Here is an 18,782-nt window from a genome sequence, read left to right on the forward strand (position 1 = left end):
GACCTCACTATATAGCTACAGTTGAGCAAGAACGCCTCTAAGGTTATCAAAGGACTGGAGGGTTTACTTAAGGAGAGGCTCTGAAGCAAAATTAACTGGGATGTTTACATTGATTCTGCAAACTTCAGTTTCATTCGCACATTGTATTGCTTTGCCCATGTGGCTGTTTTATCCAAACCAAACAAATAGCTGTTATGCTTTTCTTTTCCTAGCAGAACACTGTAATATCCAAGGGAGGTTTTTAAATGGTTATTGATTTTCATGTGTGGGTTGATATATAAATACAAGGAGGAGACTAAGGTATGATTCATCATCATTGACAAACACAAGAGCCACTAAATGGTTTACACTGTGGGAAAGGGAGAGCACCTGGGGAAGGACACAGAAACTTTCTTTGAAACCTAGTACGTATGTATTTGACAAACTCCCTGCCACATATTGGACCCAGGATACCACTGTTAAGTGTTCTGTTAAAAGGATGGACAGGATAATGGACTTTCCAACAAAAAATATTTTGTACTTGAATTGCTGATACATTTTGTCTGGGGTGCTTTTGTGTATGCACAGTCATACATAGAACTGAGCTATTAAAAGAGACTGAATCGTTCTCTCTGGGATATTATACCTTGGTGCGTAATGTAGAGATGAGGAAACTATCAGGAAAAAAAAATAAAGTCTTCCTTGTTACTTCCATATAGCTTTTCTTTTACCAACAATATGAAAGAAGCCAATAGCTGTTTTTCTTCCAGGACACTTCTTCTTAGTCTAGCTTACAACTATTGGATTTCCGAGCGGTCTCCCAAGTACTAATCAGGCCCAACTCTTACAGGCTTAACTAAGTCAACTACATGATGGAGAGATTAAAGAATTCTCTCCCCCTCACCCAAAAAAATACAAATCTTAAGACTGTTTAGGATAAATTGCAACAGCTAATGCTCTACTAAAGGTATTACTGCTGTGATGGCAAACCTATGGCATGCATGCCCAAAGTGGCACATGCGACGGCACCCGTTCCTCTTTTGAGTTTCTGGCGCGCATGCGCATGTGATGTTCAGCTGGCCTTTATGCATGTGGCAGTGCCAGAAAGCAGAAGAGCTGGTCTTCCGTTTTCCTGTGTGAGCATGCATGCCAGCCAGCTGATTGGCACGTGCAAATGCGCGGCAGTAACCGGAAGACTTGCTGGCCAGCGCGCATGTGCACACCAGAAACCAGGAGTTCATTTTCCGGCGTGTGTACGCCCCCTGGGCAGCTCCTCTTCCTGGTCGCAGCCCAGAGAAACACGTGCAAAGTGCTCCCTTTACGGCACTTAGTGGTGAAAAGGTTCACCATCACTGTATTATTGTATTAGTGTTGAGTGGCTCACGGAATTGTGGATTTTGGTTGGATGTAATTAAACAATGGCAATCAGGTGGGAAAGGGTGGGAAATTCCTAAGAGAAAACAAATTTGGAATAATGAAGTTGTTTGAGAACAAGCCAAAATGGGCGATATAGCAGAAACCAACTTGCTGGAAAAAGCAAAATAATATTCTGCCTCTGAAAAATTGTGGACATTAATAGAAATTGTAGAGAAATCATCTTAGAACATATGAGGACCACGATATGGCATAAAGTCTATGAACATGAATGAGGAAATTCATAGGCCTTTAAACAATGACAATTAGGCTCATAAGATTTTGAAGTTCTGCAATAATTGGAAGGCTACAAGTGTTTTATCCCTGCCTTACATTGCAAGAACTCAGAAATGGTTTTACTGTATTTGGGTAATGATGAGAATATTAAGTGCAAACTGCAAAAATAAACACTTTACAGATTAACACATTTATTATGGCTCCATTTCCTCATAAACACTATCTTCGTGAACCAATTCTCATCTCTTACATGCTAATTGGTGCAAATAGAAAAATTGTCAAATGGCAATAAACATTTATGCACTAGTAAATAATAATAGTAATAGTGCATTAACTGATGTTTTTATTTTATTTTCTAGCATCCTTATGTCCTAATCAAGAGAGTGAAAGAGAGAAAAGCGAGTTATAATTTGGATTACCTCATCCACAACTTTTGAGAAGGACTGAAGCGTAGATATCACTTCTTCATCTCCTTTTCCCAAGGCAAAATTCTGCAAGTTAAGAAGGATTAATGGCATCAGTTAATCAAGAAAGGGAATGAGTCTAAGAAGGCTATGTTTAGTCCAATCAGAAGTATTTTACTCAGCAAGATTAAGGGAACCAGAGAGAAAAAGGAGCCTGCCTCTCATTATTATTAACCTAAAGTGATAGAAACTCTACCCCCCCCTTCTAAACTCAACCACTTGTTGTTGTTGTTAGTTGCGAAGTTGTGACTGATCCATCGCGACCTCATGGACAACGTTCCTCCAGGCCTTTCTGTCCTCTACCATCCCCCAGAGTCCATTTAAGCTCATGGTTCAGTGACTCCATCCAGCCACTCATTCTCTGTCATCTCCTTCTTCTTTCGCCCTCAATCTTTTCCAGCATTAGGCTCTTCTTCAGTGAGTCCTTTCTTCTCATTAGGTGGCCATATTATTTGAGTTTCATCTTCAGGATCTGGCTTTCTAAAGAGCCACTAGTCAACTCAACCCACTAGTCATAGATTATAATCAACTGCACTCATCTTCGGCAAATTTCTGCAAAATACCAGTTTGATTCACTTACCTATAAGCTTCCTAACATTTCTAAAGTTTCCTACCAATATGACCCACTGAGAGAAATGCCAGTAGTATCTTCCTCAACATCAGAGGGCCAAATGTGCCTCACAAGGGTATTTAGAAAGGGGTGCAAAAATCAAGATAGGTAGGTTTGAAGCTGTACCCCTTTTTAAACTTCTCTTGTGTGGCTGTGATTATCATCCTGATATTTTCTACCTTCCCTGCATACATCCTAGGTACCTCACCACTACTGTGAGTAGAGAAATGATCACAAGTGAGTGACACAGTTGTTTGAGTTTTAAGAATCAATTCCACGTGGCCACTAGAGTATGTCAGAACAAGTTAGTCTCCTTGTAATCTCTGCAAACAATCAAGCAAAATACTAGGGGAAGGTTAAACTCTATCTACTTTTCATTTCCCCAATGTGGAAATTGCTCAGGAAAAGATTGTACCGGACATACCTGTTTTTCATAGGAAAGAAGATGCTTGGAAAGCTGTTGTGTTGCCAGGCACATTTCATTCTACAAAGAGAGAATGTGTCTTATTATTGACTCTCACAACCACTTAAAGATTTACAATGAAAGGACTGCACAACTGTTTCCAAAGGAGGACTGCATTTGTCTTTTAAATGACATGCTCTATTGCAAAAAGTGGCAGATTGGGCCAAGATGTTGCTCAGGCAATGTCTTTTATTGGATACTATTAAAGAAGAGAATTTACATTAAAGCCAACTATTAAAAAAGACTCTATCCAGTTATGTAGTCAGGACTGGGTAATATTTGGACGCAGGGCCATATCTGCCTTCAGCTTCTGAAGCTCTGTGGGAGACTTTGGCCACGCTCTCTTAGCCCAACGTGACTTATTGGTGTGGTAAAAAAAATGGGAGGAGGTAACACTGCAACCACTTTGGGTCACCAAAAAGCAGATTATAACTGTGACAAAGAAACACATCTCAGTGAGCCTCTAGGCCAGGGGTCTGTAACCTTAAACACGCAAAGAGCCAGTTAGACCTGTTTCCCACAGAAAACACCAAGAACCACAAAACCTGGGTGGGTGTGGCCAATCAACGTCATTCCCAGCCAGTTAAATGACAACCCACCCTCTCAGCCATGCCTTTCCAGGTTTTATGGCACCCGGTGTTTTCTGTGGGAAATGGGAGTCTCTCTCTCTCACACATGGAAACTAACTTACCTGTGCCCCATAAACTCTCTGCATTGCTTGAAGCAGTTGGTTGGTGTACTCGGTGAGTGTTCCTGCATCTTCTTCAAATACGCTCAGCAACGAGCGGGTCTGAAACATTTAAAAACAAACATAAATGAAATCTTGAATAAAGGTACCATTCAGACGTTCTCACATCTTTTTTTCTTAGAATAGAATAACAGAGTTGGAAGGGACCTTGAAGGTCATCTAATCCAGCCCCCTGCTTAAGCAGGAAACCCTATACCCATGATGGCGAACCTATGGCACGTGTACCACAAGTGGCACACGGAGCCATTTGTCAGGGCACGCAAGGCGCTGCCCTGTCAGCTGGCCAGTGCGCATGTGTGCGCTGGCCAGCTGAGTACACCTTTTTAAAAGCTATTTTTCGCCTTCCCCAGGCTCCAGAGGCTTTATTAGGAGCCTGGGTGGGCGAAAAGAGCCTCCCCCACCCCCCCCGGAGGCTTCAGGGACCATCCCTGAAGCCTTCGGAGCGCTTAAAACCACCCTCCGAGCAACCCGGAAGTCACTTCCGGTTTGCTCGGAGGGTGGTTTTAAGCGCTCCGAAGGCTTCAGGGACCGCCCGAGGCTTCCCTGACGCCTTCGGAGCGCTTAAAACGACCCTCCGAGCAACCCGGAAGTCACTTCCGGTTTGCTCGGAGGGTGGTTTTAAGCGCTCCGAAGGCTTCAGGGACCGCCCGAGGCTTCCCTGACGCCTTCGGAGCGCTTAAAACGACCCTCCGAGCAACCCGGAAGTCACTTCCGGTTTGCTCGGAGGGTGGTTTTAAGCGCTCCGAAGGCTTCAGGAACCGCCCGAGGCTTCCCTGACGCCTTCGGAGCGCTTAAAACCACCCTCCGAGCAACCCGGAAGTCACTTCCGGTTTGCTCGGAGGGTGGTTTTAAGCGCTCCGAAGGCTTCAGGAACCGTCCGAGGCTTCCCTGATGCCTTCGGAGCGCTTAAAACGACCCTCCGAGCAACCCGGAAGTCACTTCTGGTTTGCTCGGAGGGTGGTTTTAAGCACTCCGAAGGCTTCAGGGAAGCCTCTGGACAGTCCCTGAAGCCTCCGGAGGACCTCCGGGGGGGTCGGGAGAGGCTCTTTTCGCCCTCTCCAGGCTCTTATAAAGCCCCTGGAGCATGGGGAGGGCAAAAAAACCATGTAAAAATGGGGGGGTCGCGCGTTGCATTATGGGTGCGGCACGCCCGCACTCAACCCCCCTGTGCTCCCCCCACTTGTGGCACGCGAGCCAAAAAAGGTTCGCCATCATTGCCCTATACCAGTGGTGGGCAACCTTTTTTTTCAACTGAGCCAAATCTCGCCAAAACCACGATTGAAATTTACTTTGAGAGCCACATTTTTAAAACCGAAAATACATAGGATGGTACACTGTTTTTAGTTTCAATAAGTTTTTATTGAGAATATTCTGCATGCAAGTATCCACATAGGTCGGGAGGATACAAATAACACAACTAATAAAACAAAAACTTTAGAACGATATTATTTATCGATAACGTTAAATTCCGTAAAATTTGCCTTACAATGTAGAGAAAATTACATCCTGACATTGACTGACAAAGTCACAACCACTAATGTGAACATTGGCCTTGCATTTCCTTGGATAGTTTGAGTAAGTCAGGTTTGTATGTTGTTGTTTTTAATTTCATCTCTCTCTCCCACTTTCTTTCTTTTTTTCTTTTTCTTTTTTCTTTTTCTTTCTCTCTCCCTCCCTCCCCCATCTCTGTCACTCTGTGTGTGTGTCTGTCTGTCTGTCTCTCACTCACTCTGTGTGTGTGTGTGTCTGTCTCTGTCTCTCCCTCTGTCTCTCTCCCCTCCCTTCCTCTCTCTCTGTCACTCTGTGTATGTGGGTGTGTCTGTCTCTCACTCATTCACTTAATCACTCACTCTGTGTGTGTCTCTCTGTCTGTCTATCTTTCTCTCCCTCCCTCCCCCTCTCTGTCTCTCTCTGTCTGTGTGTGTGTGTGTCTGTCTGTCAGTCTCTCTCTGATTCCCTCCCTCACTCCCTCTCTCTGTTCCTCTCTCTGTCTGTCTTTCTCACTCACACACACACACACACACACACACACACACACACACACACTGTGGTCACCTTGTTGAGTGTTCCAATCACATTTGAAACACTCAACAACTGGCCTGCATTTATGGTATTTTGCAGCATTCTGCAATCATAGGACCAAAATTGGTTGTCACTCGCCCGGGCTTTTGCAGAAGCGTCCCTCCGAAGCCCGAGAGGAGGGAGGGGAGCGGGCACCCGGCACACAGAAGAGCCGCATTAAAGGGTGTAAAGAGCCGCATGTGGCTCCCGAGCCGCGGGTTGCCCACCACTGCCCTATACCATTTCAGACAAATGGCTATCCAACATCTTCTTAAAGACTTCTAGTGTTGGGGCATTCACAATTTCTGGAGGCAAGCTGTTCCACTGATTAATTGTTCTAACTGTCAGGAAGTTTCTCCTCAGTTCTAAGTTGCTTTTCTCCTTGATTAGTTTCCACCCATTGCTTCTTGTTCTACACTCAGGTGCCTTGGAGAAGTTTGACTCCCTCTTCTTTGTGGCAACCCCTGTGATATCACTGCTATCATGTCTCCCCTAGTCCTTCTTTCTCTTAAGCTAAACATATCCAGTTCCTGTAACCTTTCTTCATATGTTTTAGCCTCCAGTTCCCTAATCATCTTTGCTGCTCTTCTCTGCACTCTTTCTAGAGTCTCCACATCTTTTTTATATCGTGGCGATCAAAACTGGATGCAGTATTCCAAGTGTGGCCTTACCAAGGCATTATAAAGTGGTATTAACACTTTTACAACACTTTAATTCTTCCATTAGCAACCCCTTAATTATAAAAAAAAATCATTCATCAGATAACTTGTGGCAAAATACCATAATAGATAGAGCATAAACCAATCTTAACATTCCATATGCCAATTTGCATTAAATTATTGCATTGAAAGGGTAATTCTGTCTATTAACAGGTCACTGTAGGAGAAACCAGAGAATAAGGGAAAGTGGAAGGGCAAAGGTAAGCAAAACAAAGAATACTTGGAGATTACAGGGTGATAAAAAGGGAGTTTTAATCCAAACTCTTGAAGATACCAGATTACAGGAGGATTGTGTAATTTTTAAGGAGGAATCCCAGGAAATGCTTCAAATGAGGTTATTGAGAGGGGAGCCAAAATAGTCAGGAGAACAGAGAAAATCCATACAACCAGTATGTTCTGTAATGACTAATTATGTAGGCTTTACCAAATGATTACTGACAAATTAAGGGAAGCCACAGAGTTTATATTAATACACAGGGCAACTTTGGATAAAAAGCATTTAGAGGTTTTAGAAGAAGAAGAATTTTATCATGTTCTGGGTCTGAAACCTGGGCCAGGAGGAAATGTTTTGGGAAGCTTCTTCACTCTTCATTGGACAAATGATTTAAGAGGGATCTGAACACTTGTTTATGGTATTTAATAAAGTGAGATGATTGATAGAAGTGAAGCAGATGCAGAGAACGACAATAAGTTAGATAGTAAGTACATTTAATGATGGTAAACATGTTATTTTGCTTGTGATTATAAATATATCATGAATTATATTGCTTTTATATAATTTGAACTGCTGTTCACTTTGAATCTGTTCTTTTTTTTATATTGTAGTTAGAATTTAAAAATAAATTGTTCCCTGTGTGGAATGCCAGTTTTGGTATAATCTTTAAAAATGGTTTGATTTTTCATCCCCTAAACTTAAGAATTGTATTGGAGTTCCTGGCAGAGCCTAATTTGTGATGAGAGTCATTTCGATGGATTTTGCCACTTTGGAGGCATGTGGGAGGGCTTTGTTTACTATCTAGCCTGATGAATAGCTCTGAAGAAGCTGCACAGCAATCAGCCTAAGATGCTTGTCAAAATATGGAATCTGACATTTTTCTTCTGATCAAAATAGAGCTAACAATGCTTCCTGCCACATCCCTATAAACCAGTGGTGGGATTCAATTTTTTTTACAACTGGTTCTGTAGTGGGCTTGGTGAGCGTGGCATGGCTTGGTGGGCGTGGCAGGGGAAGGATACTGTAAAATCTTCATTCCCACCCTGCTCCAGGGGAAGGTTACTGCAAAATCCCCATTTTCTCCCGATCAGCTGGGACTCGGGAGGCAGAGAATAGATAGGGGCGGGGACAGTCAGAGATAGTATTTATCGGTTCTCCGAACTATCAAAATGTCCGCTACCGGTTTTCAAAACTGGTCAGAACCTGCTAAATACTACCTCTGCTATAAACCCATATTGCAATCTTATTTATTTATTTTAATTTGTCAACAAGGAAACAAGTAGGAAAAACACATTAAAAATGGCACAAATAAATGGATAAAAATAAGCAAAACATAGCCATAAACACATAAAAAGTGGGACAGTAGGACAATGACAGTAGGACAAGGATGGTAGGCACACTGGGGCGCTTATGCATGCCTCCTTAGGGACCTCTTAAGAAATGTGTAAGGTCCACGGTAGACAGTTCAAGGTAAAACGTATGGGGGTTAGAGGAACTAACAACAGGATCAGGTAAGGTGTTCCACACATTTACTATTCTATTGCTGAAATCGTTTTTCCTGCAATCAGGATTAGAATGGATTGTTCTAATTTGGCAATCTTGATTGTCTCCATAATGGAATCATTTAAAACCACAATGGAAAATGTTTTCTTGTCAGGTAAATCAAAACAACAGGAGGGAAATTAGAATGATGGTATACTCTTAGCAAAAAAGCAAAATGAATTCAGAACTATGAAAAAAATCCTGCTACAATAATAACAAAATACATTTTGGAATATTGACTAGGAAATCTTTACTGTTCAAAATATTCACATATTTATGGGAATTCCACACACTACATACCCTATTACAGCTCTCAAGTTACTAGGGAGCAAACTATTTCCATAAGTTAATAGTCCCATTGAAAGAGATCTGATGGTATGTGTTAGATGTACAAAATTATTTGAAATTAGTATTTTTTGATGTCTGTGGGATGTGATAACTGGATATCCCCTCCAAATATTATTATTGTTTATCTTCTGGCCAATTTTAAAAAAAGAATATGGGGAATATAATCCAAGACTCATTTCTGAGTTTACACTGAAGACTTTCAGCTGTTGAAAAGAAAGGGAGCACGGAGAGTTGGATTTAAGAAGTTTTGTTTTGCAATGTAACACCTAAAGCAGCGTAATTATTGATAATGCATAGCTTTCAAAATATATTTCCTGATGGAAGTTTACAAACTAAAGTTAGCACAATTAAAATGTCAATTTTAAAAATAAAATATTTTCCAAGTGTGGTTCCTAAACCCACCCACACCAGCCCCTTCAGTTTTTATTCATCCAAAATGTTTAAATATGAAGGACAACTCTATTATCCCTAATCAACATGGGTCATCTAAATTATAATTCAACACATATGGAAGACAACATGCTGGGGAAGATGGCATTCCTTGGAAAAATGATTGTGGAAGCATGTATCAGTGGAACAAATGGGTAAGTGACCTTCCATGGGATCCAAATACAGATGTTAGATTCAAGCCATGAGGACAACATTAAAATGCATGTGCTGTCCCTTCCCAGCCAGATGCCCAGGAGTCCAATGGCAACTCCCTTCACTCTTACTTATCAAAGCCATAGTGAGAATGATGGGAGTTGTAGTTTAGCTACCACAGAGCTAAACTACAACTACAACTTGTCCTCCATGTGCTTGCACTTTGAATTGCCACTTATTAACTAGACCAAAATAAAAACTGAAATTATTTTATTAGTCCAAAGTATTACATCTCTGATCTCTCAATATGTATTGACACAATTATGTGATAGGCTACCTTTATTATTTTTTCAGAATATCTCAAGTTCCAAGTTACTTGTCAACACTCCTTCACTAAAAAATTGTGTCCAGGTAGCTAAACAACTATATCTAAGACATCTACAAATCAAGGAAACATGTACGTTTTATAAATTATAGACAAGCATGAACACTAGAAGTTCAGCAATTGTGGGAATGAGTTTTAAAAAAATTCCCAAAGATGGTGGTAATTGTTTTACATTCACTTTATTGTCCAGGTCCCTTGACACAAAACACTAATCAGGAACCATCCAAGACTTTTAAGCATCTGCATCCATTTGGATGAATCACATTATATTGCTTTGCTTGTTCATAAACCAAAACACCCTTTGCTATGCTTAATAAAAATCAGAAACCAGACAAGTGAGAGGGCTGTTTGTTAATAAAATCATTGCTAACAGAGGCCGCTAACAGACTGACCATAATTGTTAGAGAGGGCAGCTTGTGTGGATATCTAACAATAATGATTTACCAAGGCCCCAAATTCACCAGCCTTGAACAATCAATCTCCTCCTTCCACATTGAATTGTCCTATATAATTTTTAATTGTGGACACTCAATATTTAACCTTAATTACCCCCTATCATTCCAAACCATTGTTCTCCCCCCACCCACCCACCCACGCCCCAGTTGCATTCAGGTAGAGTGATTGTTTTTCTTTCCTGCAAAATTCCACCCTTTTCTTCACAGTGACCTAGATTTGTCATATTGGAGCAAATACACTAATAAAGCTTCAGTACTTCCTGTCTCCACCTCCTCCATCCAAAAGCTCATTAATATTTGCAGAGTATACTGCCTCGAGTCCTCGTTAACCCTTCCCTGCTGTCCTTCCTTTCCAAGTTGTAACCTGAGACGAGAAACATTAAACAGCAACTGCACGGAAGGGGTGTTTTCACAGTACAGTATCCGGGTGAGCGTTATTTTTATTGCGATTGTTAAGTACCCTGCTCTTTTTTTTTAATATGATCCGTATGACCAGGATGCGTAAATACTCAAGTTTGGGCTGCCATCCTATGCTGCAACGCACGTCTCTGATCTCCGAAGCGCTTTGAATATTTTAATGACAGCGCTTGATCTGTTTAAATAATAATTGTTATTCTCTTGGTGCCACAAAAGAGAAGAAAACAGAACAGAAGGAAGAAGGCGCGACAGTATCATTTGAATAATAGTTGGGAAGACTGCAGTCTTTGCAGAACGTAATTTTCCTAGGCTTGTTTGTGAAAGAATCAATTCAGTCTCAGATTTGTTTTGATGCCACCGTAAAACTCTGTCCTATAAAGACAGCTCGGCTAAACCGAGTCTTCCCGGTCACTACCGTCAACCTTTCTCTCTTTCTACCCCCGCCCCGGCCCCGGCCCCATCCCTCGCCCGGACGGCAGGTAGCTTTTGCACGGCATCTGCTGCGCCATCCCTTCCCAAACCGCAGATCAAGTGTCTGCAAGCCTGGTCCGGGATCGGATACCTGCGGACTATCTTGCAGAGCGTCTTCTAGGCGAAGTTTGTCGACGGCGGGCATTGCCTGGCGCTGGAGAGAGAGAGAGAGACAGAGAGAGTCGATAGGGAAAATCACGTAGGCTCGCTTCGCAGCGAGAGCGCTGGCCAGACGTTCTTGCTGACACGTCGGATCTGGACGCTTCGCCCAGGAGACCGAAGGGGCCAGCAAACAGCCTGCGGAATCTGGCGCCTTTCCTCCGGAGCCTCCTTTTCCCCCTCTTTCTTCCACGCTAAAATGAAGGGGAGAAAGGGGCCAGCGGCGCAGTCCGGGAACCCAGGGGTGTGTTAAACAGGTTGTACTCCCGCCTGTTGCATGCCCAGCCCCGGTCAGCAGGCAGGGCAAACGCCTCGCCTAGGACTCCTCCTCCCCCTAGTTGCTGTTTCTGGCAGGACGAGAAATGGAGAGCAGCAGGAAGTGTGGCATTGAGGATCTTCCTCGTTAACTCTTCTGTGTGCGTTCCACCCTGGTTACTCACAGCCTCAAAGGCAAAGAGCCCAGACGCAAAGTGCAAACCACAAGGGAGGATTATAACTAAATGTTGCAGCGTGGAGGGTCCCTCAGCCAAGTTGTTAGACAGCTAGGCCTCCCTCCACCCCAGCATGCTGCACTTCAAGTCTCGCTTTCTTTTCCCCTCTCCATTTGAGCATACTCAGTGTTCATGGGGCTACTTGGAAGGAGGAGGATTGCTCCCTGTTTAAATATCACCTGTAGTTTTATTTATTTATTTATTTATTTTAATTAGTTAATTAGTTAGTTTGTCACTCGTACAAGATAACAGGAATAAGAACAAACATGAATAAGAGCACAGGAAATAGGCTCAGTAGGACAGGGACGTTAGGCCTTTTAAAGAGTTTTAAAACTTTTGCAGAGTTTGGAGATTTTCTTAGAATGCTGATTATTTTGTTCCTTCCTGGCCCCGTGATGGTGGTGATGTTCCTCAGCTGCGTTTGCTGTTTAGTGAACCGCACACACTATATTTGTGTTTCCTAAAAGTGTGAGCCCTTGAAAGCTTTCCTGGTCTATTATTAGAGTTTCCATTCTGTATTTATTGCTCTTGTTAACTGCAGATCGTCATACAGTCCTCAAGTGCACTTGATGATTATATTTACTGTGCTGTTTTGTATGTTGTTGTTTTTTAAAATGTTTTGTAAGCATAAGGCATGTATGTATTTTCAATTGAGTGTATACACTAGAAGAAGAGTTTTTGAATGGTTTAAAAGATCAGCACAAGAGTAAATAAAAGTACTACTGTAATCTTTGGCATCATCTTTACTTCCAAGAGTGATTTTAAGTCATTTTTTTTAAATAGAAAATTGATATGAAAAAAAAATCTTACCAGTTGAGAAAAAAAAATAAGAAAAAAATGATATAGGGAATTCATTATGGTCATAGACCAGCATAAATGCAGGAAATATTCTGGAAACTTTGATGAAATGGCTAGAGGAACCCTAAATGATTGATTTTTGTGACCAACAACATTCAATCCTGCTGATGACATGATCATAAAATTGAAAAAATGCCCATCAACCCCCCCCCTTCTAAACTCTTAGCTCTGCATTAATTAATCCACTGAATAGGACCGTCTATATTCTGTTAGCCTTGCCTTCTGGTGGGAACAACCAAAGCAAAGAGCAGCAAGCAAGCTTGTTCTGAACTAAGCCCAAAATTCTTCAAACATTCCTTGAAATTTTGCCATGGCATTTTATACAAAGCAAGACAATCTATCTGCATTCAGAACTGCTACTGCAAGTGATTATATTAACCCAGCAAGTGGGCTTAATCTAAAAGTAAACAAAATACATTTGTTTTGTGCATTCTGCTTCAGCTATTTGAAATAATACGTTAGAAAAAATGATGCCCCCCCGCCCCCCCACAATGTTTTTGACTGTTTTCAAAATCACAGAAAAGTCCCAAGAAAGATTCTAATTCATCTGTGATCACTTCCTATTTGCAATGGGAAAAAGCTTCTGTATGATCCTATTTACCTCCCTTGGCTTTTTCATCTGTGCATAAAGCAAGCGTTTCCTCCTCTGATCCAGATTGGAACTACAGTTAAAGCTCCCATTCCCCAGGGTGGTGTTGCATTGTAATTTGAGAAGTCACGGATGTAATGGTTAATTACACAGAGGTTTGTGTGTGCTTTTCGGCAAGTTATCATTTTCGCCCAGTTCTTTTTAAAAACGAAATAAAATAAAAATTATTTTAAAATTATTTTAATTTACCATGAAAATGATTTCAGGAAAAGAGAACCATCACTTAAAGATCACTTAAATATGAGCCAGCTGTGCGGTGGCAGTCAAAATGAATACAAGTCTTGGTTGTATAAACAAAGGCATAGAATCAAAATCGCATGAAGTATTAGTACCGCCTTATAAAGCCTTACGGTAGTAAGGTCACACCTGGAATACTGCATCCAGTTTTGGTCACCACATTACAAAAAAGTTGTTGAGACTCTGGAAAAAGTGGTAAGGAAGACAGCTAAGATGATTAAAGATTTAGAGACTAAAATACGAATAGTTGCAGGATTTGGGTTTGGCTAGTCTAGAGAAAAGAAGGACTAGGGCAGCGATGGCGAATCTTTTTTGGCTCGTGTGCCATAAGTGGGGGGAGCGCAGGGGGGTCGTGTGCAGGTGTGCCGTACCCATAATGCAATGCATGCCCCCCCAGTGTGCATTGCACACTATAGGTGTGGCCCCCCCATTTTTCTTTTCGCCCTCCCCAGGCTCCTATAAAGCCTCTGGAGCCTGGGGAGGGGGGAAAATGGCTTTAAAAAAGGGTGAACTCAGCATGCGCGCGCTTGTCAGCTGATAGGGCAGCGCCTCACCTGCCCTGACAAATGGCTCCGCATGCCACCTGTGGCATGCGTGCCATAGGTTTGCCATCACTGGACTAGGGGGTGATCTGATAGTATTTCGGTATTTGAGAGGTTGCCTCAAAGAAGAGAGGGTCAACCTGTTTACCAAAGTACCTGTAGGCAGGGCAGGAAACAATGGATGGAAACTAATCAAGGAGAGAAAGAACCTTGGAACTAAGGAGAAACTTCCAAACAGTGAGGACAATTAACCAGTGGAACAGCTTGCTGTCATACATTGTGCTTCATCCAGTGCAGTGGTGATATTCAGCCAGTTCAGACCGGTTCAGGTGAACCAGTAGTGGCGAACTGTGGGTCACCTACCCGCCCCAGTGTTATGCTGTCCTATTTAGCCATGTTTTCTAAGCCACGTGCATGGATTCAAGCTGTGCACACTGAACATTTTTGGTGTGATGCGAACCAATTATGTGAAACTCACCTCTGATCCAGTGCTTTATCACTGGAGGTTTTTAAGAAGAGACTGGTATAGGATCTCCTGCTTGAGCAGATAGTTGAACTAGAAGACCTCCAAAGTCCCTTCCAGCTCTATTCTGGTTGATTGATTGATTGAAAAAAAAGGGTAATCCTTGACTTACAACTATTTGTTTAATGACTATTTGAAGTTACAATGGCATTGTAAAAAATGACTTACGACCAGTTCTCATACTTATGACTGTTGCAGCATCTGCATTGTCACGTGGTCAAATTGTGGGCACCCGGCAACTGGGCATATAGTTGCTCTGCCCAGGGTCACATGATACCATTTGTAACCTTCCTAGCTGGTTTCTAAAAAGCAATGACAATAGAGGAAGTTAGTTTTGCTTAACAACTGCATGATTCACTTAAGAACTGCCCAGCTTAAATTTTGTGCTCAATTGTGGTTGCAAGTTGAGGACTACCTATATATGTATTCTATTCTAAAGAATGTTTCTATTCTAGAGATACATTGATTTTGTCCCTTGTTATCTTTGACATTTTGATGATTTACTATTTGTATTTATAAAATGGGAGAAAATATGATTCTCACGAGGAACCGCGGATGGTGTCCCCAGTTGCGTAGTGCAACTTGTAATGGTAACAGGTTAAATAACAGCTATGCCTCATCTGTTTTGTTAGGTAACTCCTTATAGGTTGGCACCTCAAGCTGAGGGAAGCAGTTTGCCAACCAACTAGGTGCCAACCAGTCCCAGTAAGGACTCCAAATACAACAGCTTAAGAAGATATTTCAGCTTTGAATGCTTAGGGTGGCAAACAAGCTTGACATTTTACACATTTGAAATTGCACAATAACACTGTCATCCTTTCAGGAAGATAAGGACTGTAGTGCTAAATAAAAATCAATGATTACCGATGATTTAGGATTTATTTTTCTAAGAGCCTGCTGTTATGGAGGACTGTGAAAAAAACAAGATGTCATATAAAGCACTGGAAACAGGCTTTTATGCTTCTCTCTCAGTACCTATTTTTTTTAAAATAAGTATATTAAAAGTTGTAATAACAACAGTAAATACTAAAAACTTTAGTCTTTTTAAAAACTAAAAAAGAAAACAAAAAGTAGAATAAAAGGTGTAAGAAAAAGAAAGAAAAAAATAGAACCCTTCTAAGAAAGCAACCTCTCATCACAAATATAAAGAGTTCTACTATTTCTCATTTCTTCTTAATTAACATATAAAACATTTGATTCCAAATTTCAACTCTTAACTATAGCAAATCCATAAACAACATCTTGTCCAATGCAACAAAAAATCCAGAGTCCTATTAATTAACCAATATAAAATCATTGTGAAGTCATAGGGCTGGAAGGGCTCTTGAAGGCCTTCTAGCTCAATCCCCTGCTCAAGGCAGGAACCTTATGCCAGTCAAATGGTTGTCCAGTCTATTTTTAAAAATCTGCAGTGACGGGGTACCCCACAACCTCAGGAAACAAACTATCAGTTTCTCTCACTGCAGAAAATTTCTCCTTACTTCTAGGTTTCATCTCTCTTCAACAAGCTTCCACCGTTACTTCTTGTCCTTCCCTCTGGTGCCTTAGAGAATAAGTCAACCCCCTCTTCTTTGTATCAGCCCCTCAAGTACTCAAAGACAGCTGTCATGTCCCCCCCCCCCCAATCCTTCTCTTTGATTGGCTAAATATATCTAGTTCCCTCAACTGTTCATCATACGATTTAACCTCCAGATCTTTTATCATCTTTGTTGCTCTTCTTTGCACACTTTCCGGGATCTCAACATCTTTTTATATGAGCAATTAACCTTTGTGACCAGAAGTCAACATTCCAAATGTGGTGTCACTAACGCAGTGTAAAGCAATACTATCACTTCTTGTTATCTTGATGCTATCCCTATGTTGATGCAATCTAAGATTGCATTGGCTTTTTTGGCAGCTGCAGCATACTGCTATCTCATACTTAAATGGTGGCCTGCTAAGACACCTAAATCACTTTCACAGTATCTCAGCTCTTAACTATAAGCAAAGTCATATTTAGAAGGCATGATGAAATGGTCTCAGTATTATAATGTGAAGAAAAGGCTGAACTTTAACATGACAAAGAGAGACAATGAAATGCTGAATTTGAAAAAGAATGAATGAATGTATCAGTATGTATTAATCAGATTCAATGGCTTGTTCAATAAGCTATGGTTAAATCATGGATTACAATTAATTATGAGTAAACTAGCCAATGTTAATTACTCAGACTGCTACTGTATCTGGCAGTAAATCCCATTAAACACAGAGTATGCATAGCTTGCAGCGTTTCACTATTTAGAAGTATATTTCAGAAATAATGTAAATACATACAAACAGATAAAATGTTATCTGTTCTGTGATTCTGTTTCTAACTGCAACTCACTACTTTCTTCTGCAACACCTGAAGCTGTGGCTTTCTCTTGTTCTCACCTTTCCCCCCTTCTACTCATAATTATGCATAGTGGAGTTTGCACACATCTCAATGGCATCAAAATAACAATACACATTTCAACATGCAATAGCCATCACTGAATATTTGTGTCACAATGTCTGCTATAAAAGTAATGGCATTTGCCTGATGACATCACACCTACATTGTCCTTTCCTTCTGTAGATACTGTTTTGCAAGAAATTGATTGCCAAGTACAAAAACTTTGTGATACTATATTAACTGAGAAACAAGTAGGTTTCCCAATACTCAAAGAAGCGAGAGGGGTATAAATTGATATAAAATGAAGTAAATAGATTTATACATAAATATGCTGTTAGGTTACCTGATCAAAATATATATTTCCAGGGAATTTTTCAATAAAAGCTAAGGACGATCTATTAAAACTGATCTTACAGCATGCATACTGGACCAAAGTCTCTTCAAAACTATTGATTTTGAACTGGCTCCTAGAAATTATTCTCAGAAAGACAGATTTATTTGCACATTCACATTACTGAAAATCGGAAAAAGAATGATGGATAAAAGATTGCTCCATGTAAAGTAGAGCCAATGATTGTGGCCAAGAACAGAGAGTCAACCAGTAGATTGCTTCTTTCAACCCTCTGTGGACAAAGAAATGATGTGAGATCACACAAGCTGCATTTTGTATGGTTGCTTTTCACAAGGACACTGCAAAGCAATGATCTTTGGATGGCAAGAAGAACCAGGAGCTGAAGGAATGTTCCATACTTGCTTCAGCCACAATAATTTGGAGCAGTTTAGTTAAAAGATATAAAAACATGAAAATATCCACAGTACATATTAAAAGAGGAATAAAGATAATTAAGAAAGAATTAAGAAGAATACAGATAAATAAAAGGAAATATAAAGAATAATGATGTCCAAAACTGATTAGAACACTGTCCAGAACAGCTTGATTTTCACCATCTTCTTGAACGCTATAAAGGTAGGTGGCAATCTGGTTTGTATTGGTAGAGAATCTGGCATTGTTATTTCATTAATGATTGTTGATACTATTTTAAGCCTTGTTGGAAGTACTTGTGTCTCCTTAAATTTGATATAGAGAACCGTAACAGGTAAATATATAAAGAATGTGTCCAAACGTTCCCTCCACTTATATTTCTGTATGCCTGATTGGATGTCTATTAGCAAGCCTGGTATAGTGGTTAAGGTGCTGGGTTAGAAACCAGGACTCTGTATGAATCAGCTGCAGTGGTGGGTTCTGGATCCCGTTCCAACCGGTACAGTTGGAACGGGCCTGGCATCCATATGGATGTGCGCAGCACACACATGCATGCGTCTTAGTGCCTCCGCGAGCCTCCACAATGCTCCAGCTGCTCCGCGGAGCATCATGCAGGCACTGTAAATGCCATATGCGTGCGTGGAAGCCTTAAAAGACAGGTAAGGAGCTCGGGCGGGCGGGCGCCTCCGGAGCACCATACTGGAACGGTATCTGGTGCTCCGGGCAGGCTCCGTTACGCCTGAACCGGGGCATACCGCCTGCAACCCACCACTGATCAGCTGGCTTAATTCTTAGGCATGAAAGCCAGTTGGGCTTTTGACTGGCTTTGGGCCAGTCACTCTTCTCAGTCCAGCCCACTGCCAGAGTAGTTGTTGCAAAAAACCTAAAAAGAAATAAGAAGTATACATAATGGTGATGAGGGATATAAAATAAATAGATAAATTAAACAATGGCAAATTTCAAAGGCAGTGTAGCATTAAATAGCTGTTAGGGAAGGCTTGCAAGGTGAGAAAAGCAATAATCGTCACTGATGACCATT

The 18,782-nt window shown here is 41.2% G+C and overlaps 2 protein-coding genes across 8 annotated transcripts in view; one reads left to right on the plus strand and one right to left on the minus strand.

Moving 5' to 3' along the window:
- The window catches only part of APPL2 (adaptor protein, phosphotyrosine interacting with PH domain and leucine zipper 2), a 31,468-nt gene extending 19,422 nt beyond the window's left edge, over positions 1-12,046 (minus strand). The window contains exons 1-4 of one of the 3 annotated variants that reach the window (XM_081956651.1): positions 11,200-12,046; positions 3,858-3,956; positions 3,128-3,187; positions 2,049-2,120 (exon numbers count right to left, since the gene is read on the minus strand). In XM_081956651.1, the coding sequence (XP_081812777.1) occupies positions 2,049-2,120; positions 3,128-3,187; positions 3,858-3,956; positions 11,200-11,253 (285 nt within the window). In that variant the 5' untranslated portion in view covers positions 11,254-12,046. The remainder of the gene's footprint in view (positions 1-2,048; positions 2,121-3,127; positions 3,188-3,857; positions 3,957-11,199) is intronic. The other 2 variants (XM_081956650.1, XM_081956652.1) reach the window with 2 other exon arrangements.
- Positions 10,489-18,782, plus strand: part of LOC309394003 (overexpressed in colon carcinoma 1 protein homolog) — a 28,903-nt gene continuing 20,609 nt past the window's right edge. For all 5 annotated transcript variants that reach the window (XR_014175676.1, XR_014175677.1, XR_014175678.1 and 2 more), the window contains exon 1: positions 10,489-10,647. The gene's annotated coding sequence lies outside the window, so the exon portion shown is untranslated. The remainder of the gene's footprint in view (positions 10,648-18,782) is intronic.

This window comes from Natrix helvetica, assembly GCF_964273705.1.
Source record: "Natrix helvetica genome assembly, chromosome: 6".
Taxonomy (NCBI): Eukaryota; Metazoa; Chordata; class Lepidosauria; order Squamata; family Natricidae; genus Natrix; species Natrix helvetica.